Below are 21,878 nucleotides of genomic sequence, written 5' to 3'. Positions count from 1 at the left end.
AAACTACTTTGGGACACGTAGCAAAATAAAGTAACTGCTAAGAAAATTCAAGATGATGCATTTTGACAATGATGTACCAACTACACGTTCTATACCGTGCGTGTATTTTATGGCCAACTCCCTAAAGTCCCGTTCTAGCACCGCTTATTGTGTTCGTTACCCTCATCACCTGACTGGTCACGCCTGTTGCGTCACAGTATCAATCACGTGACAGCTACAGTGAAATAGTCAGCTGAAAGCCGCTCTGCATTGCAGCTGCGTTTCTTCAAAGACGAAAACAAAGTCGTTGCTGCGATCGTCAAGGATTCAGCTATGCTTCTGTTCATTTTGTTACTTGTTTCAACAGGTATGACAGTGAATGTTGTCGGTAAACCAAAATAATCTACCAGGATTGCTTATTCTTCAACGTGTGTTTCTTTTTAATGCGTTCCGGCCTTTGTCATACAGCCGGCTTTGTGACTCAAAATGGGTATGGGGGGAATAAGACGGATGTGAAAGTTTGTTGCGTTGTAGCGATGGGCACTGTAATAAATTAACTGTATCCCTACGGAGGTTGCTATAGTCAAGTAAGATTGACTCGTGCGAAAAATGCCGATTCATCCTGGCGCTTGACGTATTTGAGTACCGCTGCTCTTGTTTAGTGTCGTTAGTCAGTTCCTAGGAAGTTGGTAAATTAAAGTTTAACAGTTCTCGTCAAGCAGTTCAATTCAATTCTAACTAAAACACATCCACAGGTATAATCTAAACATAATTTAGTAAAAGGGGGACTTGTGAATTTTAGGTAATCGCAGTTTGCTGTGAAAAGCGATTTCCCTTCCGTAAAAGGTTATTTATTATAAAATAGAATTTGATGGAAAACTTATTCTTTTCCCTGAAGTTCAAAAGGATAAACGACCAAGTTGGTAAATTTGTTTTGCTACTAGGGCAGCATTGTTGCGCAGCGCTGGCGATGTTGCCTCGTAGAGATACCGATGTACACGTTCTAGTTTGTCTCTGCGTTTGCATGTTCTTCCCGTGAGCGTGTTCGGTAAACTGGCGCATGATAGTGTTAGAGAGAGAGAGTGTGTGTGTGTGTGTGTGTGTGTGTGTGTTTACCTAGGATTGTTCTTGATTTGTGTCCTGTGGTGGCTGGGATTGGCTCTAGCTTCCTCATAACTCAGCCCTTGGTCAGATGGTTAACAATTTGGGTGGATGTACGAATGAATATTTATTACTACCCAATTTTCCCATTCGTTTGTCTAGTTTAGTTAACATCTCTGTAATAAGGGTTAGTGGGTGTTTTTTCCCCCAACGTGTGCAGGTTAGTTTTATTTTTGTTCAACATGTTTAGTGTTGTAAGCATTATTTACATGCTACAGATTAATGGTGTTTTGCTTTATAATTTTTGTCATGGACACGGACGTGTCTCGGACGTATGCAATTCAACATGGATTGGTGTGTTTACTACAGCTTGAGGTGTCTGTTGTGACATTCATGTCAATTAAATGCTTCTGCTTAATGACCTAAAGGTGTAGCACCGCTGTCATGGTTCTTTTATTTAAATTAAACGCACAGTTTAATCTTTGAAGTTGTAGTAGATGTTATAGTGGCCTCTGCGTCATAATTATGTTTAAACTAAGATGTTGTGTAATAAACTGATTTAGAACAGTATGGCAGTACAGAGGGTAGCACTGCTTCTTGATTCAAACAATCCAGGTTTGGTGTCCATCACCTGGCCTTTGTCTTGCTGAACTGTGCACATTCTCGCCAGGTCTGTGTGAGGTTTCCCAATGGTACTCTTCCCATTACACCCCATTCAAAAAAGCTGTGCAAGTTAGGTGTGACTCTTTTATGGCCTTGGTTTGTATGAGTGTATTAAATTTAGTAATGCCCTGTCTGTTTTTGCTTTGTGTCCAGCACTGCCAGATTAGGCTCTGGCTCTTTACAACCCTGAATTTGAAGAAGGTTTTTGAGAATGTTAGTAAACCCCCTCCTAAGACCTTTTGATCTGGTGGACACCTTCAAGTTTTGATTAATCTAGATATATCCTCGTTGAGAATGTTCAGCTGCAAAGATATGTAAAGTATTTATGTAAAAAATGAAATATTTACTTGCAGCTTTAAACAACAAAGCGGTTATCTTTAGTTGCCTAACATTTTGACCAGTGTTTTATAATGAAGCAGGGTGATCTTGTGAACCTTGGTTCAAATCTGAGTTTTTGCTAGATCATGTTGTGATCAGATATTCTTGTGATATACTTTATTGTGTAATCTTTGTCATCTTTGATTTTTGTTCTTGATTTCATTATCTTATCACCACTTTTTGAAAATAGTTGACATGAAACTCACTTAATGGTCTTGTGACCATTTTTTTTTTTCCCTCCCCCAACATTTAAGCCTGACTTGTTATTTCTGAGTTATACCTGAGCCAACAGATTTTTATCTTTAATGGTGCCAGAAGGCAAGGGGTGATCCATACTAATGTCTGCTTATGGGTTATTGTGAGACTTAAAGGAGAATTTTTTTTCTCCCCCCTCAAAAGATTGAACCCATATACTAAACTTTTTTTAATTTCAGATTTTGTCGGCTGGTTTTTAAAGCTGGGTGAGCGCAACTCTGCTCTTAGAGATTGCAAAATTAAAATAGTTTCCGCTAGTAGTTATGCAATCCTTTTTTTAAATGTTCATCCAGAGTTTTCCAAAATGACTTAACTGTTATTAAAAAGTGCATTTTGTTTAAATTTCTTTGGCAACAAAATGGTAGCACCATGCTTAATAGTGATTATATTAACTGATTAGCTTTATTTTGGGCTTGCTGGAGAATGGGTTTGAAGGGTCTTGGGCAGTAAACACTGAAAGAAGGTGTTTTCACTGTACAGAATTTGGTACCAGCACATCACCATATTAATATTATAATAAAATTTACGTATATGCCTTCAGGTGTACTGGTGCAGAACTCGGAAGTGGGTCAAATTCTGGGAAGCATTGTACTCTTCTGACCAGCTTATCTTTTATATTTACAGTAGTGCTCAGTTTATAAGTGAATAATGCTTCTTCTTTGAGCATTGTATCTGTTCAATTTAATGAACTTTTTTCTTATTTGGTTTGAACTTTCATCTTATTTCAAGGGAAGTGAAAGTTGCAACAGATATAATCTTCCCCTTTTTTTTGTGTGGGATGGCTGTCCCTGTTTCTGTCTCTGTTTAAAATGTTTACTTGTACTTTAAAATTGAAACTGTACTCTTGAACTTAAAAATGGGGAACTTTGAAGACGTGCAGCCCAACAGGCTGTTTAAATTTATTAGAGGGTTATAATGGAAGAAGCCATTTATTTCACCTGTCAGTGACTAGATGTTCAGGTATATGGCTAAGCTTTGATAAAAGGGTCATTAAATATTCCTCCCCTTGGTTGTTAGCCCTGCTTTAGATACATTACATATTGCTATGTTGTTTCTACACTTTCTGAGCTGTTATGTGCTTCTGCAGCAGCACTCTGTAGATGTCATCCTGGATATGGCCCTGTAATTTTAAATTCAATTACTAATTCATTATTTTGCAAATTGGTGTATCTTGTATGTACAACCATATACAGTACATCTAGGCTAATTTTTCTCCTATTGTCAATAGCCTAAACAAAATAAATAAATAAATATATATAAATAAAATTATTAATAATAATTTTTTTTTTTTGTCAGGTTTAACACATTTGAATAAACACAAGTTACACTGGAATTTATGCAGTGGCTAGTAGTGTTGTCTCCAGGTTTTGATGTTCAGTGTTTGATTCCTGTTCTCATTTGTTAGGTTTCCTGCCACCTCCCGAAAGATGCACATTAGGTTAATTTCCAGCTCTGTGTGAGTGCTGTGATGAACCTGGCTCTCTTTAGGGCTTTTCCGCAGCTTTCCTGATAACCCTGTATTTGAGTTTGAAAATGTGTACAAGTTAAGTTACCCTGCATGTAAATAAACCACTTAATCTTGAAACCCATGTAATTTACTATTAACAAATCCCACTTTTTCCTTTTGCTGCAATTGTAATTTTGAAGGGGGGAAAAAAAAAAAAAGGACAGTAGTTGAAAGCATTTTGTTTTGCACTTTGTTTTGAAAGTAGTGGTGTCAATAGGTGCATGGTATCATGAAGCTTGCACCTTTTCATCTTGGGTTCTGTCTTTAACACTACTTTTTACTGGCAACAGTTGTTTCAATATTTGATGTAATTATTTTTTTTTATTAAACCAATGGTGGTCACATGTTGTGGTGAAAGGTGCCATTTGAAACATTTTGACCTACAGACTAAAAGGTCTATTTTTCTTATAGTGGAATCAATAGGAAATAATAAACTTCTGACAACACTACTCATTAAAGTGGAATGAAAAGGCACTATATAAATGTAGCATTATTAAATTATGCATTTGTATTTCTGCCTGGCTAAAATTGCCTTTAGTTGTATAAACCACTTGTTTTTTGCTTCTTGAATAGTTAGTCTGCAGTTTTTGCTATTGTATCCCCAAGCTAGTTTTTGTATGTATATTATGTCGATTCATCTAGTATTGGTATGTATCATCCATTGAGGTATGACCAGAGAAACCAGTGGTCCCAAGGTTTCTGTGTCATTGTCTACATATGACTACTTGAGATTTCAGCATTTTTGTTTTGCTTCCTCTGTCATGTTCAAACCTACTTGCTGCCCATCTGACGAACTATGTCCTACTTCAGATACAAATCGCTGAAGCAATTTTTACTCCATTATGTGGGTGTTTTTTTTTTAAAAAAAGGCTATATACATTTTTTTCCCTCTTCTTTTGAAGATAAAGAATTTTTGAGCCTTCTGAGCAAATGCAATTCAGAGGTACCGCTGTGAATCAGAATCTGACACATGAGCACTGTGTCATGTGAAATGAGGTCATCATGCCTGGCATTCCCTTGTTGTTGCAAAAAATATATTTTTTTGCCCTTCTAGCTGAATTACCCAGCTAGAGACTTGATGTTGGAATGAGGAAGTACAGGAAAGCCTGAAGAGGTTAGAGAAAAAGAATTGACATAACCAAAGGGGTGACTAAAGCAGACTGGTGTGCAAAGAGATGCACTAAACGGTCGAGAGATGGGTGGCTAAGGAAAAGGCGCATGCTGAGCGATTTCAGAAGCTAGACACAAAGGAAGGAGAAAGGTACTTCTATTCATTGGACAAACAGAGGGACTGAGTGGGCAAGGCCGTGCTGCAGGTCAGAGTGATAAAGGATGCAAGTGGAAATTTGCTGACAAGTAGGGCGAGTGTGCTGAAAGGTGGAAAGAGTACTTTTATGGACGCATGAATACAGAAAATGAGTATAGGTGGATGAAGTAGAGAGAGTAGATTATGAAGTAGTGGGGATCAGCAAGGCTGAAGCGATGAAAGCTATGAAGAAGCTTGAAAGTGAAAAAGAATTTGCCTTGGATGATATACCAGTGGAGGCATGGAGCCACACCCTGCAAACCCACACACTCCCCTGCAGAACCACACACATACATAGATCACTGGTCTCTGCAGGTGTACTACCTCAGGAAAAGTCTGCACTTGATGTTTTATTGCTGCTGTCTTCTATATTTCTGTTTTATTATTTATAGTGTATTGTGTATTTAAGTATTCTGCCTTGAAGCCAAGTCCTACCAACATAAAATTGTGTATGCATAATGACAAAGAATTCTATTTATCTATGAAGATATGGGAAAGAGTGATGGATGCTAGACTGAGAGGGCAGGTAGTGTGATCTGTGAGCAGCAATATGATTTCATGCCTGCAAAAAGTACTGTAGATGTGATTTAAGAGTGTTGATGAAGCACTTGGTGAAGTACAGAGAAGGTCAGAAGGAATTGCTTTGTGTGTTTGTGGACTTGGAGAAAGTGTTTGATAGGGTGCCACGAGAGGGGTTAGGGTACAGTATGAGGAAGTTGGGAGTAACAGAAATGTGAGAATGGTACATGATATGTAGACAGTGTTATTACGGTGAGGTGTGGTTGGAATTACTGCCTGGCTCAAGGAGAGAGTGGGATTATATCCCGGATCTGCTCTGAGCACTTTTGTGTTTACAATGGTGATGGATGGGTTGAAAGATGAGGTAAGACAGGAGTCTTCATGGGCAGTGATGTTCGTGGATGATAATCTGCAGTGAGAGTAGATAGCCGGGTTGAGGCAAATCTGGAGAGGTGGAGGTATGCACTGGAGAGAAGGGGAATGAGAGTTGGTAGGAGTAAAACAGTGTGTGTGTGTATAAAGGTGGTGGAAGGCTGCATCTGCAAGGGTTAGAGGTGGCGAAGGTAGATGAATTTAAATACTTGGGATAAACAGTCCAAAGCAATATGAAGTGTGACAGAGGGGTGAAGAAGAGAGTGCAGACAGGGTGGACTGGGTGGAGAAGTGATGAGTGATTTGTGATAGAGTATCTGCAAGAGTGAAAGGGAAGTTCTATAAAACAGTAGTGAGACCAGCTATGTCATATTTTTTTGGAGATGGCGGCACTGATGAAAAGACAGCAGGCAGAGCTGGAAGTGGCAGAGTTGAAGGTGTTGCGAAGGTGCTCACTCCAAGTAACGCAGGTATTCAGGATTAGAAATGAGTATGTTAGAGGGATAATGCAGGTACGACTGTTTTGGTGGCCAAGTGAGAGAGGCTAGATTGACGTGGCTTGGGCATGTGCAGAGGAGAAATGAAGGGTACATCAGGAAAAAAAATATTGGATGGGACTGCTAGGCAAGAGGTAAAGAGTAGGTTTAAGGATGTGGTGTGGGAAGATATGAAAGCAGTTAGTGTGACAGAAAATGATGTAAAAGACTGATAGATGGAGACAGATGACATGTGGCAACCCCTTATTAGGGGCAGCTGAAAGAAGCTGAATTACCCAGCTGAGAGAGTAAAAAAAATTGCAAAAAATGGATTGTGTGTAGTTTTTAACCATTATTAGCACTGGAAAGCTTATTTATATACAGTATACATGTATAATTGTGTGTGTGTGTGTGTGTGTGTGTGTTTTTTTATATATATATATATATATATATATATATATATATATATATATATATATATATATATATATATATATATATATATATATATATATATATATATATATCTCTCCCCCCCCCCCCCTTTCTAGTGTAAAGAGCCCAAAATTTCAGTAATTGACTATGGAGATACCACCCAGGGTGGACTGGGGCCATGACAGAAATGGTAAGAAAGGTACGTGATTAAGAAGAGAGAAGAATATAATGGATGGGCAATGGGTGAATGGCATGTGTGCTAATCGTCAGATCACTGTCGCAATGTGCAAAGTGCTGTTTGTTTAGTGGGTCACGCTGTATTATTTCTCTGAACTGACCTGTGCTGTCTAGATTTTTTTTTTTAGATGCAAGAATGAGGCCTGTATGCCAAATATAAAGTCTGTGGCTTGAAAAAATAAAGCTGTCAAAAACGTACAAATCAGTAAATCAAAAAGTCACATAAGTGAGAATGCAACAGAATGGTTAAAAACTGCTTTGGGTGAAAACTGTCAAATGAGTATGATTTGGTTGAAACCTTTTTACTTTTGAAGTTATTCTAGCTGGTCTGCTGGTATGTAATCTTGTCTCTTTATTATAATAAAAAAAATCTTGGGATGAGACATGACTTTTTTTGAAGAGACTTTTTGGAATGAAGTCCCATGAGACGGACATTTTTAACATGAGATTCTTTCAAGTCACGCCCTACTTACAACCATTTTCTAACAAGAGCACTGTCATCTAACCTTTCATTCATGTGAAAGCTTTTGGCAGACACTTCCTGCACTCTCAACTCTATAAATTTTATCAAGACAATAATTTTTATACGTTCTAGATGAGATGTCAACAACTAAGCAAAGAAGAAAGAGCAGCGCGTTGAAAAGAGACCTACAAGTGTTGGAGAGAAAAGAATGCAAACTACAACAATATTAATCTATGTGCAAATTCTGAAAATAAGAAAGTAGTACTGTAGATACTCGCATATAAGTCGAAAAATTTATGCCTTAAAATTCATTCAAAAAAACAGAATCGACTTATCCGCGGGGCAACACAATTGTCCATAGAATTTGGGTAATGACATTGTACACTCAACGCTTCACGGTGTTAAGTCACCGGTCATCTGCCGTTCCCCATGGTCTTTGAAATAATTATAAGCCAGCAATACAATTGCTAATTAGCTAGTTGTTCTCTAATTTCATTAAATAATTCTTTAAACTGTGAAATACTTGAATTTGAGCATTAGCTTTTGCAGGTTTTGGATAACAAACATACCATTCGCTGCCACGTGCAACCAGATTTGGAATCCAAAGAACCAAGGCAACGCACGCTATCAATGCGATGCAAGCGCAGCCCGCGATTCAAGAAAATTCTCTGCCTACCTGTTTGTCTCGTCTGACAGTAGCTGAAAAGCAGCATCAGGAGAGAGCAGCCTGAAGTAGTCCAGCAGCGGGTGATCTGTCATGTCCAACACCAAGCCATGCTGTCTTGTGAACTCCGGTAGCCAGTTCGGCTCCCACGGATCAATGTCTGGGTATTCCTCCCACGTGAACCTTGCCATAGCTGCATCGGCTGCGCGAATGCGTTCAGCTGGCAGCCGATCAGCTGGCGCGGCATCGGCTGGTGCCAGCTTCTCACTCTCTTGCTCGATTCCTGATCACTGTCAATAAAATCCGATTCTGAAAAATCAGAGTCCGACTCGGCGATAATGTGCAAAACATCATCTGCCGAGTGTTTTCTTTTCAGCATTCGCTTCACTCCCTTGTGACATATCGACGCCATCTTGCCTTTGTTTACATTTCGCAACTCACGCACACGCAAGGATTAGTTGCAGAGTCAACGAGTCTAGCATTTCTCCAAGCACAGAGGGAATGCCTGTGACGTGACGGTTTTGTCGCCATTAACAGCTGATTGTTGCCCTCTGTCTCTGATAGCTTTCAAGTTTTACCCTCGACTTATACACGGGTCATAACAAATTTCGTAATTTTCGGCTTAAACAATACACTCGACTTATTTGCGAGATCGACTAATACGCGAGTATCTACGGTAATCAGCCCAGACCAAGTGGAATTAAAAACCTTGCAGGTCCAATCTGGGTCAGAAAAAAAAAATACTGTAGAGTAAAAGACAAAGTAAAACGTTGGTGCAGTACACATACAGAGCAGGTTAGAGATTATGAAAGCAGTGGAATTCGAAAGGCTCAAAAAAACTGCGCGATACACATGCAGAGCAAGTTACAGATTATGAAAGTAGTAAAATTCGAAACTATCAATAAAATGTTAGTAAAGATCGCATTATCGCTAAAGCGGAAATTATTTCTCTGTGAAATAACGGAACAGAAAAAAGAGATTAGAGTATATGGACAATAGGTAATATAAAATAGGCTATAAACTTTAAGTCGGAGACTTGTAGATCGTCTAATTCATGTTGCCATCAGGGAAAAGTAGTGTTTCTTCCCAAATGAAGAGGCATATCCGCAAGAATTAAAAGATTTGTTGTTTGGTGAAAGTGAAATCAACAAACACTACAGGCAAAATATCCGAATCTACAATAATCTGTTTGCATCATTCAGTGGTCAAAACGTAGATTTACGCAATAATGAACCATACACTATAAGAATGTGTGGTCCCACAACATTAACACTACAAGTTTAATTTCAAAGAAACCACAATTCGGTCAGATGCGTTGTTTCTCCATTATCATAAATATACAACATAGAATCGAAAGGGTTAAACGATCGGACGTATTAGAAATTATGCAGCCAATGATGGATACAAATCCATACGTCAAAAAGAATCACACTTTACACGAAATTTATCTGTAAAACACTGACAAAGAAATTATCTTGGATTTCTATATGAATCCGAAAGATCATGGTCACATTTATAATAAACCAACATGTGACATTGTCAGCAATTTAAATAGTTTCAAATGACTGAGATATCAAAGAGAGTTAATATTCGTGTATATCCAAAAGCAAAGCACTATTCAATAGGAGATCTTGATATGCCATTCGTATTTAAAACGTTTACAGTTTCCTGTGAGAATAGCTTTTGCTACAACTATTAACAAATCACAGGGACAAACATTTGAAAAAGTTGGTCTCTTTATTAGAGAAAAAAACAATATTCACTCACGGGCTGTTGTATGTTGCATGGTCATGATGCAAGTCAAAACAAGGAATCAGAATTCAATGCAATCTTGAAGAAAAGTTAATTCCAAATATTGTTTTTACTGAGGTTTTAAAGTAAGTGAAAATCATGCATATCTAACAGTTCCCATGAAAATAATCTCTTTAAATTGTATATCCGGTTAACCAAATCCCAGGGGTTGGCAAGTGAAGCGAGCAGGGGGCAGAGCCCTCTAGTAATAAATTTAATTGGAAAAATTATTCTGAAGCCCAGCAGCATTTTTTTTTTTTTTTTTTTGCTAAGAAATGTTCCTTGCACCAAAAAAAAAAAAAAACTTTTTAGGTAGGGGCATTGTGGGTGGGAGAGAGAATTTTGAGATTTGGAGGAAAAATTTGTAGCCTACATTAGGAATTGGTTCAAAGTAAAATTTAGATTATTTAAATCGCTTACAATGTGGCATTTACTTGGAATGTAAAAAGACTAGTCCTTGTGCATGAAGTAAAAATGTAAGGAGCAATGAAAGTCATTGCTTGTACTCCTCTTTAAGCTAACCCAGCAATTTCAGTTGAGGTATTTAGGTTAGATTACACCAAAGTTAAGTGTTTTCTATAATGATGGTTCAATCTGTTTTGGAGTGCATATAGCTAGAGTGGATTATTCAAACTTGTTTATGAAGGATTGCAATCCTGGCTAATTAATGTCTACTTTAAAACTGATGTTTTATTGCTTTACGTTTTTATTTATTTATATATATATAATATTTTTTAAAAAAACTTCAACCAACCTTGGAAGGTATTTCAGTAACAATTGCAGGGCATGTGTACAGAAGCACTTGGGGTAAATTTAGAGTAGTTGGCTAAAATTTGATTTTTAAAAAAAAAAAAAAAAAAGTGTGTAGGTAGTGTATATATGTGTATAGATATATAGGCACTAGGAGACCTGACCCCACAGATGAAGGATTTTGTTCCTTTATTGTACTGTCCAGCCCTAATTTGCATTGTAGAATGCCCAAGAAGGGGTGAGCAGCCAGTTGGCATAACGCTTCAGGGCTCTCACTGTGACTGTTATAAACGATTGTGGAACCTCAGCAGTTTATTTTGTCCTAGGATGATGTTGACTAGGGCTTCGCTTTCCTCTCCATGTCTTTTATATTAATGGACATCTATTGTTTAGGATCTTTTTTCATGTCAGCTAGGCAATTTTTTTTTTTTTTTTTTTTTTGTTTAAATCCACAGTAAAAATATATGTGTACTTTATAAGATTTTACAAAATTTTACCCCTCTCTTAGTACAGTGCTTAGTGTGTGACGAGCACCATACAAAAACTGAATATTTTGCAACAAGTTGCCTTTTGTGTAGTATGAGAAGGGCACCTGGCTCACAAGAATTTAAAGTTCCAGCTAAAGCCTACAGGAAAGAGCCATATTAGCAGCAGCTGTTCTACATGTGTTATTGTAGTGAAAAGGCAAGGCTCTGTGTGTGTGAGAGAGAGCCATTTGCCCAGAAGAGAACTGGGTAAGAGCATCTGCATGAGTAAGATGGTCTTGATGGGAACATGTGCTCACCCTGGAAATGAGGGCATATAAACATGTAGCAGAGATCTGTGACACTCTGTTATGAGGCTTGGTAGGTAACCGCAAGGTGAGCTGGGCTCCTTTCATTGGGGCATAGTCTCAAAGAAATGTTTGGATTTAGTACTTCCTGTTAAGAGAACAAAACAGCTTGAAAATCTAGCCAGTGAAAGGCAACTATAAGTTAATAGCTACAAGCAAAAGGGACTTGCATTCAGTGTCCTAGGTTTGAAGATTAACCAGCTATTCACACAGTTCCATAGCAAAACACAAATATGAAATTTACTAATGTGGCAGTGCATTCTGTTTTGAAATGGAGCATCACATAAAATGCTAATGTCCCAATATTAAATAAATTGTATATTAATGAAGGGTGGTGTTTTATGTGGCAAGTGCCTCTACTGTACATTGTGCAACATGTGTGTTCATGCTCGTTTCATAGCAGTTTAATTGTTCGTAATTCCTTTGTGGTAGATTAACTTGGCCTGATCTAGTTTTCTCTAGAAAAATCCATCTCTATACTGTTTTTCTATTTTGAGCTCCATTTGGCGTGGAATTTAGAGTGGTGGCATGACAAAGGAAGATTATAAAATAGCCGTGAAGGTAGTGTACTGCTCACTAAACAAATTTTTTTCATTGTTATGGTGGTACTGATAAATAACATTTGTGACCTTTAAAAGTGCCTGTTTTAGATTAACAAGGTCACCTACCTTATATCTACTACTGCTAAAACTGGAAAAATAATTGAAAAGAGATTCTGTCAACTGCAACATTTTTTCTTTGTACTACATCCCTTTAAATTCTAGGGGAATTTTGATATTTCAAAATTAATTCTGCCAGTTTAAAGTGAAAATTTTAAACTCAATTAGAAAATAACATAAGAATTATAAAAGTTAAAGTAGTTGTGACCTGTGGCTTTTACCTTTTATTGGGTCATTCAGTCCTATTCCAAATTAGCTTATCCAAATACAGAGTTCTACGAAGCTGCATGGCATTTGATGCAAGACAGAAACCAACGCTTTGATTCAATGCCAGCTTGTCACATGTTACACTTGTATGAACATCTGTACTTGCTTTGTGCACCCTATTTTAGTGAAGTTAACTCTCCTTCCAGGTGGAATCTCTTTATTTTCTCACATGCTCTCTGTCTGTAACACTTTGTGTGTGGTGTTTGTTTTTTTTTATTTTTTTTTTTATTATCCTATCCCCAGCTACAGCTTCTCCTTTGCTTGGGAAAGAGCAGTGTACGAAGGGCTCCACTTACTGGTGTCAGAATGTAAAGACTGCTTCCCAGTGTGGTGCAGTAAGCCACTGTCAGGAGAATGTCTGGAACCAACCTACTGCGGTGAGAAACTGTAGAGTTCTACTTCATGTGTTTTTTAATTTGTGTATTGACACTTAACTCTGAAGTTTATATACAGAAACTGAAAGCCTAGCCTAGAAGACTGATTTGTTTTATCACTTTAGATTGGAAAGGGCATGCTGAATGACGTTTCTCCCCTATGTCCCTAATGCTGACAAGCCATTTCCTAAATAGTACTAAACAAAGCTCTAAATATTGTATTCTGAAACACTCCTCGACTAGGTAGTTTTCAACTCACTTCTTAATATGGCCTTTTGCCTCTTTGCATTTTTAATTCATAATGCTTTAGTTGATGCTATTTAACATTCCAAAATTTTAGAATTAGCCTATTGAGCTTGTTTCTGATATAGAGACTAACCTTTTTATGTTTTATATATCCAGGTTTATGCCAATTCCCAGGTATTTGTATAAGAATGTTTCTCACAAAAATATTCTTTGCTTTTAGAAAAATGTACCTTGTGACCTTTGCAAAGAAGTTCTGACAGTTATTGGCAATCTGCTTAAGAACAATTCTACTGAGGTATGAATGTTTGTCTTTAGCATGCACTTGCTCTAAAGAATCTTCTGCACATCAAGCTAGGGAAGTGATAATTAGAAAAATAAGGTTCCTCTTGTTTTTTGAGTCACATTTCAGAGTTTATGAAATGTTTTAAGTGCAGGAAGTCAGAGTCAAAAGTTCCAAATGTCTTATGTGATTTGGTTATAATGGTACTTTTTGTTTATAGCCAGAAATAATGGACTACCTTGAAAAAGCTTGTCAGCTTATTCCAGATAAGACTTTGTCATCGGAGTGTAAGGAGATGGTGGACGATTACTTTCCAGTTGTTTTTGGCATCATCACTGGTGAACTGGTAAGATTAATGGCTTTATGCTTACTTATGTAGTTATGACTTGAAAGTATTTGTGCTCATTTGATCCTTCTTGGTTGTCCTGCTGCCTTATTTATTTAATGTTCAATAGGACGATCCAAATGTAGCATGTGGTGCCCTTGGTCTGTGCCATTCTATGCAGAAAGAGATGGCTGAAGTACAAAAGATCCTTTCCAATGAGATCCCAGATGCTGACCTTTCTGAAATTGTGTCCCCATTCATTGCAAATGTTCCCCTTCTTCTCTACCCACAAGAACAACCTAAGGCGATTCCTGAAAAGGTAGTGTTTGCCATTAAATGTACCTTAGTTGTAAATTCTGATAAAGTGCAAGTGGCTAATTTACTACAGGTTTACAAATGTTAAGTATATATTGCTTCATCCAGGGGCTCCATTTCAAGCACGAAGAGCAATTGGAATACGTAAAGAAATGAGAGAATTTTTGTAATTTGGGGTTGAAAGTGAAGTGTTGTGTCTTAATTCCAAGGCAGTGTTGCTGGAGTAGAAGCTAGAAACTGACTTTTACAGTTCTTGGCCAATTGCTTTTAATACCTCCCTTCTCTCTCCCCGTATGGTTGTTTGCTAAAACCAGCAGTACAAACAAACCACTTATATATATATATATATATATATATATATATATATATATATATATATATATATATATATATATATATATATATATATATATAATAAATTTTTTGCAACAACAAAAAAAAAAAAAAAAACCCCAAAGGTTTTTGAATTTATTCCTTTTGGGTTTAATTTCTTCAATAAATTTTATAATTGGTGCAGCAACATTATGTTTTTAGTTTATATATAAAAAAAAAAAAAAAAAAAAAAAACATATTTTAACCTAGTTAATTTTATTGAGGTTTTTACTTTGAGTAAGTACAGGGTCTGTTGCCATTTTATGTATAGGGACCAGTGTTTGTATTGTAGTGAGAGGGGGAGAGCTAAGTAGCTGTTTGTTGTAATGCAAAATATACACCGCATAATTATTAACCATCTTGGTTATTTCGGTTGTTGGTTGTATTTTAACTTTTTCATAAAAATGAAATGGCTACTGTTTTTGTGTGTAGGGTAATGGAGATATATGCCAGGACTGTGTTGTGTTTATCACTGATGCACAGGCTGCTGCCAAGGCCAACTCAACTTTTATAAAAGATTATATTAACCGGCTTGAAAAAGAATGTGAACTGCTTGGACCTGGGCTCAGTGATATGGTAAGTAGCTCTACATTTTGACATGTTGCTTTGCACAAAATCTGATTATGCTTCTTACTTTTTTCTTAAACTACTGCTTGAAAACCCATGAATTTTGTATACCCCCTTCTGACTCCTTGTGTTTTCTGTTCAGTGTAAGGAATATGTTTCTCAGTATGGGCCACTGATTTTTCAGCAGCTGATGTCCATGGTAAGTATTGTACTGCTACTTCATTTCACCTTATTTTTGATTTCAAGTTCGCTAGTGTTCAGGCTTTTTTGAAGTTGCATGTATTACCTTTGATCAACTTCTTAACTACTAATGTGTTGTGTGGGAGTGGGTTTTTTTTTTTTCCCCTCTCCCCCTCCTTTTGGTGTTAAAGGCATGGTGTTATAATAGTAACTCCAGTATTGCTGCAAAGATGTTTTACATTTCTTGCAGTCCGTGCTTGATCTGTATTAGTAATGTTGGTATGCATTAGTCTCCATTGTGGTTCCCTTCATTTCTTGCTGCTTATACAGCCAGAATAACTTGAAGCCTTACACAAAGTTTAAAAAAAAAAAAAAAAAAAAAAAAAAGTCCTGTTACCCATACACAATACTTGTTTGCTAAAAACTAGTGTTGTGGAAGATTCTTAATTGTGAATTCTTAGCCTTCCTAGCATTACACTGTCAAGGTTCCTTTATGGCAGCAGCCTTGCTGAAATCAATGTGCAGACAAACTCTGTGCATCGTTGGCAATGTGGGTCACATCACTGGACATAAACTGAAATGCTTTAGGCCACACATTGTCAATGACTTCTTACCATTGGCATGGTCTCTTGTAGTAAAACCTGCCATTCTTGACAGAAGTGAGTAGCATTGTAATAGTATGGGTAGTTTTGATTGGCAGTAGATGGTAAGAATTAAATATGGCGGGGAAGTTTGGACTTCTTGGGCTTGATATTTGAAAACTGGTGTGTGGTGTGTTGAAGCTTTTCTTGTCTCAAATCCTCATTAGTTCATTTGTCCTGTACTGGAGAGGGCATTGAATGCTAACAACTGATTTTGAATGTAGACGAGTGTCTTTTTAAGAAGGTTAGTAAAGGTGAGTTTGGTGCTATGTTATTATACTGTTTAGTATGATGGTGTGATTGAAGGCTGCCTTTATTAATAATAGTTTTTAAATTGTGGGATGTGTGGTGTTTTTGGTTTCATATAAACTATTGATCATCCCATGCTCCTATATGGAGTTTTAACTCCAAGTGAATTTTATTTATTTTAACCTGTTCTTGATTTGGTTTCCCAGAATCTGTTAGTCTTCACTTTTTTAATAAACCTTTTGTTCAAGTTTAAATGCCTCACCTCTGAAATGGTGGTTGTATTAGTCCAGCGTTTGTTGTATTTTAAAGTTAATTTATGCTTTCATACAAGGAGAGCATCTTGTGGGGTTGGTTTATTTATTTATTTTTTTAAGCTGACAAAACTTCTTTCGCTAAATGGTGTGGGCTGTGTGTGTTTATTCCCCTCCACCCCTGTTCATAGTGACTGGTTTTTATTTTGGGTTTGGGTTGTGACCAACATGCTTAACTCTAAGTTGGAGCGTGGCTTGTTTTGAAAGTGTTTGTTTAAAAGGGAATCTTGATTCTGCCTTTGTTTTCCCTTTCAGCCTGTTCTCTTGATTTATCTGTGTCCTATTTTTTTTCTCTGTTTTCTTTCCTTTTATGAACTTCAGGATCAGGTATGTTTTGAATTCTGTAACACTGTTTTGATGCTTCTCTACACTGTGTCGGACATGACAATAGTCCAAGTCTTGCTGTTTGCTGGTAGAGCATTACTCACTGTGCACCCTTCTACTGCCAGATACAAGCTTGCTTACTGTCAGTTACTTAGGCTTTGGATGATTCAATTTGCTGTAACAGTACTCGGTAGATGCAATGTCTGAAGTATAAACATTGCTCTTAAACTTTTAAAGCGGCATGCAAGGCAGTCTTGTATCTGGTCACTGGGTCTGGCTTGCATGTAGAGCACTGGCAGTGTTGCTGGGAGACACTTTGGCACAAGGGAGGAATGGAGGAAAGGGAATAAACTTGGATGTTAGGGAAAGCACAGCAAAACTGTCACTTTAGCACAGTTACTCGTTGACATTCATTGACTACCTTGCATGATAAACTAATAGTTGATGCAACTTCTCTAACAAAAGTGTAGCAGTGGTGTTCTTGTTGATTAAAGGAATAGGGTGTGTGTGTGTGTGTTGTGCTGAAGATATTTGAGCATTTCAGACACCTGGGCCTTTTCATCTCTCCTTCTGTTGCATGTTAAGTGGTGAGAGATGTGGTTGTGTTTTTTTTTCTATATATATATATATATATATATATATATATATATATATATATATATATATATAATATATATATATAATATATATATATATATATATATATATAAAAATAAAAAAAAATTCCTGCAGATGTCGGAGTGCGTTGTACTCCTAATGTGATGCTAGTTGCTTGTATTTTCTTCCACCTCTCCTCTGGTTTTAACACTTTCTGCATTTTCTTGATTTCAGACTCCTGAACAAATCTGTACCCAAGCTGGGTTTTGCTCTGCTGAAAATGGTGTTCCCATGGAAACCCTTGTTGCTGCGAAGATGATTCCAGCTCTTGAAATTGTGAAACCCACAAAAATTGAAAAACCTGCTCCGGTAAGCAATCATGACTGTATATGAAGTACACTACCTTGTCAAATACACTCTACTAGTCAAAATTCGGTTTGAAAGCAGGTGGGCGTTTTCAGTCATATTTCAAGTCCATTTTGCCTTTTAAATGTCAATGTTTAGTACAAGTGCAACATGTTAGTCTTTTTGTAAATTCAAGTATTAGGTTAAGCATGGAGATGGCTCAAAAACGTCTTCTCCTCAGCTTTGGGAAAACGAGCAAGTGTTAAATTGTGTACCAGATGGCTAACCCAATATGAATTTTGAGTCTGTCTTCACTGTCCTTTGACAGAAGCTGGTAAGAGTGCGGGATTCTCCACAGTGTGTCATGTGCGAGTTTGTCATGAAGGAGATTGAAAGCCTTATTCAGAAGGAAGCTTCTGAGGTATGTGAGGTGTTTTTCTTCTCTTAAGAATTTGTGTGGTGGTTTTTTGTTCTAAAACTTTTTTTCAAAACTGTACAGATTTTGTTTCAAATGTGCCAATACTGTGTGGAGTTTGCTTTCCTAATTGTATCTGAAGACAGTTAACGTTGAGCAGAGCAGTCAGCAGAGTAAATGACTCTTAAAGGAGCAACTTCTTCAAATTACCCACTTGTGTGTTTCTTAGTAAGTTATCTAGAGGACCTAGAACATTTTAAAATATTCTTTCCATTCCAGTACAAATTTCTGTTCTGGATGGATGCAAATAACTGGGAAATACCAGCTTGCTTAAGGTAGGAGTCCAATTAAGAGAAGTGGGCTAGAACAAAAACCTTTAGCCTCCGTAGTGAGACTGAGAATCGCTGGGTTACACAACCCTGCAGAATAAAGTGTGGATGTGTCTGTTTACCGTTCTATGCAGGATCGTTTTCTTTCTTGCATTGTAAATCTCTGTGCACAACCTGTGTACTAAATTAAGTGGGTTTGCAATTGGTATGTAGAATTTATTTATTTTTTATGCGATCTAGAAATGTTTGTAGTAAGCAAATTGGATGTAACCTTATTTTATTGGCAGTGTCTTTTTAATAAGTTTCCACTTTCCTTTTGAAGTGAGTTTCTCTTTCTCTAGGCTTTGTGTTACCATCCTTCAAATATGACATTTTAAGATTCCTTTTGAGGTTTTTTATTAATGTATGTCTTGTGTGGGACTTGTTTGGTGTATTTGACATTGATTATACAATCTGAAGAGGGTTCAATGTCCATAATTTGACTAAAGTTTGCAAGAGTTGTTGATCACAGAGTAGAGTATGATGTATGATGGTTTGGCTCAAGGCGTTTATCTTTATGGTTTACATTGCACACCCCAGAAATTAATATTAGAGCTTAAAACTTGAACCCAGTTCTAAAAATGATACTTCTCCCTTGCCACAAACCTTAAAAAGCTGTATATACACCAGTTGGTATCCGTGTGTATTTTGAAGTACAGTAATCCCTCACTTATCGCGGGAGATAGGTTCCAAGGCCGACCGCGATAACTGAATTTCCGCGAAGTAGGGACACCATATTTATTTAATTATTTAACGTGTATTTGGACGTTTTTAAACCCTCCCTGTATTGTTTACAACCCACCCTTTACTCTATTAATAACGGGGACTAAGCAATATGAAATCGGTAGATAAGTTTACACTTACTGTATAGCGAAGTACACATAGCTATATATGACGTGATGATGGTGATGAATATGCTGCGCAGAAAAAATGATGATGAAGGTGATGATGACTTTTACTGCGCAGCCGATGACTGTATTTAATGTCTCTTCAGACGGCAGTGCCATTTCCTGGGGCACCTCCTCCACGGTTTCCGAAGGTTTATCTGTAGTAGTAGTAGTAGGAACTGGCTCATTTTTGCAAGGCTGCAAAAACATTGTGATCGGCAGTTGCTGCCGCTGCTTCTTTTTCCGGTCGAAGAGCAACTGGTAGGCGGCCATGACGTCGTCGACCTTGTTGCAAAGATTCCTAAAGCGGATTCCATCCAGACTACTGCCTTATCACGTCTACTTGCAACTCATTTTGTGCCCTGGTCAAAAGGACACTGCGGCCGTAGATCTTATATGCTTTTCCTCCTTTTTAAATAAAAATAATCGTAGACTCATTGATGCTGTAATGGTGTCCTGCAGCGGTGTAGCTGTTCCCTTCCTTCAACATATCCAAAACTTTTACGTTTTCTGCAATCATTTGCATCTTCTGTTGGCGCTTGGACACGGCCCCTGAAGCAGGAGCACGTTATTGCTGAATGAGTGAGATGAGACTTCCTGGTTAATGCAGCACTCCGTCGCTGAGCCAATCAGCAGCACACAGGAACTTAACTGCGTGCTCTGATTGGGTAGCTTCTCAGCCATCTGCCAATAGCATCTCTTGTATGAAATCAACTGGGCAAACCAACTGAGGAAGCAAGTACCAGAAGTAAAAAGACCCATTGTCCGCAGAAACCCGCGAAGCAGTGAAAAATCTGCGTTATATATTTAGATATGCTTACATATAAAATCCGCGAAGTCGTGAATCCGCGAAAAGTGAACCGCGAAGTAGCGAGGGATTACTGTAATTAATGTGAAGTTGTAAATCGAGGTACTAGGGTTGAGTTCTGTTTTATCAATTTTATCAACAAGGATTGATAAAGGAAGCCAAAGGTTTGTAGCAGTCCAGGGTCAACACTAGGTCAGTGTGTCTAAATGCAGTTCTTAGGATGGCCCTTGATTAGACCAAATGGTTTAGGTTTTTCCAAGTCTGTCTTATTGTTGGCAATAAACAGTTTTGTCTCCGGGGGCTTTAAGCATCCGCGTATGGTTTAGTTTTATTTTTAAAACCGTGTATTTATGCACTAGTAGTCGAGTGTCTAGCCTAATTTTTGTTTCAGAATGGTTTCCTGTCTGTGGGTTTGCTTAAATGCACAGTTTGGTCTTGTTGTTAAACTAGTAGACATTTTATTGTTGGTTTTTTGAGTTGCTATGCAAAATTGTCTAATTGAGCATAACATTGTATATGTTAAATTGTCAGTTTGGTAGGTGTTTAACCATGTACAGGTGGAAATTGAATTTTCCAAAATACTGAAAATGTCTAATTTTTAAATGTTTATGCAGCATTTGAGACTTTTATTAAGGAAAAACATTAGGCATTTTGGTAGATGTGTTAAGTTTACTTTTTTGGTGTTTTGCTATTCTGAGGCCTTATGTAAAAGGAGAGTACATACATAAGGAGAGTGTATGCCTCACAGGTGGCGCAGTGGTAGTGCTGATGCTTTGCAGTAAGGAGATTGTGCGTTTGCTTCCTGGGTCCTCCCTATGAGAAAAGCACTACATAAATGTAAGGAATTATTATTATGAGGGGGTGTCTGAAAGTGCGCCTACTTCAGAAGGATGTAGTGCAGTCAATGCCGTGTTAGGATTTTTCAGCATAGTCTCTCTAAAGACACATGCTTCTCCCACTGGTGTTCCAAACCCTAGGTCCCCTCTATGGATTAATGAAACTTCTTTTGAGTCGCACCACCTCATTAATGACCGTATCACCGGTGTCAAAATGAAGACCATCTCGGGAAATGAATTGGAAGGCACCAGATCGGGCCAAGAAGGAGAAGGGGGCAACAATTTAAAGTTGCATTCTTGTAATGTTACCACTTTCCTGCTTTTTGTGTGGTGGAGCAATGTTGTGGAGAAAGACGACTCTGAAAGGCAACTTCAGGGGAAGCAGTTGCTGGTTTTTGGTACTAAATGGAGGTACCAAGATGGCGCCAACTGTTGTGGCTGGCTGTCTGCTCGTCTCGCTAGTCTATGTTTTACTTTGTTTTTATGTTTTAGTTTATCCCTACGATCATGACTCATTACTCAGCATATTTTCTGGCTTGCTTTCCTCTCAATTTTCATCTCCTTACTGGATTTTTTGTGAACCTCCACCTTTGTTTTATTCATCTCCTGACTTCTTCACCTGGACGCCAGTGTTCACCTGTATCAGTGAGTTGAATGCCCCTCGGAGACGCAAACGCACCCACTGCCGTCGTGGAAAAAGAGCCGGAATTGCTGTTTAAACAACGCTGACTCAAATCCCAGAGCTGTGATTCCCGATGCCTGCGAGTCGTGTCTGATTCATCTT

General features: G+C 37.8%; 1 protein-coding gene across 1 annotated transcript in view; it reads left to right on the top strand.

The window, feature by feature from the left end:
* The first annotated feature begins 202 nt into the window (after positions 1-202).
* The window catches only part of psap (prosaposin), a 34,521-nt gene continuing 12,845 nt past the window's right edge, over positions 203-21,878 (top strand). The window contains exons 1-9 of the mRNA XM_028795202.2: positions 203-346; positions 12,898-13,031; positions 13,495-13,569; positions 13,775-13,900; positions 14,010-14,198; positions 14,999-15,142; positions 15,276-15,332; positions 17,670-17,804; positions 18,109-18,201. Coding sequence (XP_028651035.2) covers positions 313-346; positions 12,898-13,031; positions 13,495-13,569; positions 13,775-13,900; positions 14,010-14,198; positions 14,999-15,142; positions 15,276-15,332; positions 17,670-17,804; positions 18,109-18,201 — 987 coding nt within the window. The 5' untranslated portion in view covers positions 203-312. The remainder of the gene's footprint in view (positions 347-12,897; positions 13,032-13,494; positions 13,570-13,774; positions 13,901-14,009; positions 14,199-14,998; positions 15,143-15,275; positions 15,333-17,669; positions 17,805-18,108; positions 18,202-21,878) is intronic.

The sequence above is a fragment of the Erpetoichthys calabaricus genome, chromosome 2 (assembly GCF_900747795.2).
Source record: "Erpetoichthys calabaricus chromosome 2, fErpCal1.3, whole genome shotgun sequence".
NCBI lineage: Eukaryota > Metazoa > Chordata > Cladistia > Polypteriformes > Polypteridae > Erpetoichthys > Erpetoichthys calabaricus.
The sequence above is the reverse complement of the archived record's forward strand: the minus strand, read 5'-3'. Positions and strand labels throughout refer to the sequence as shown.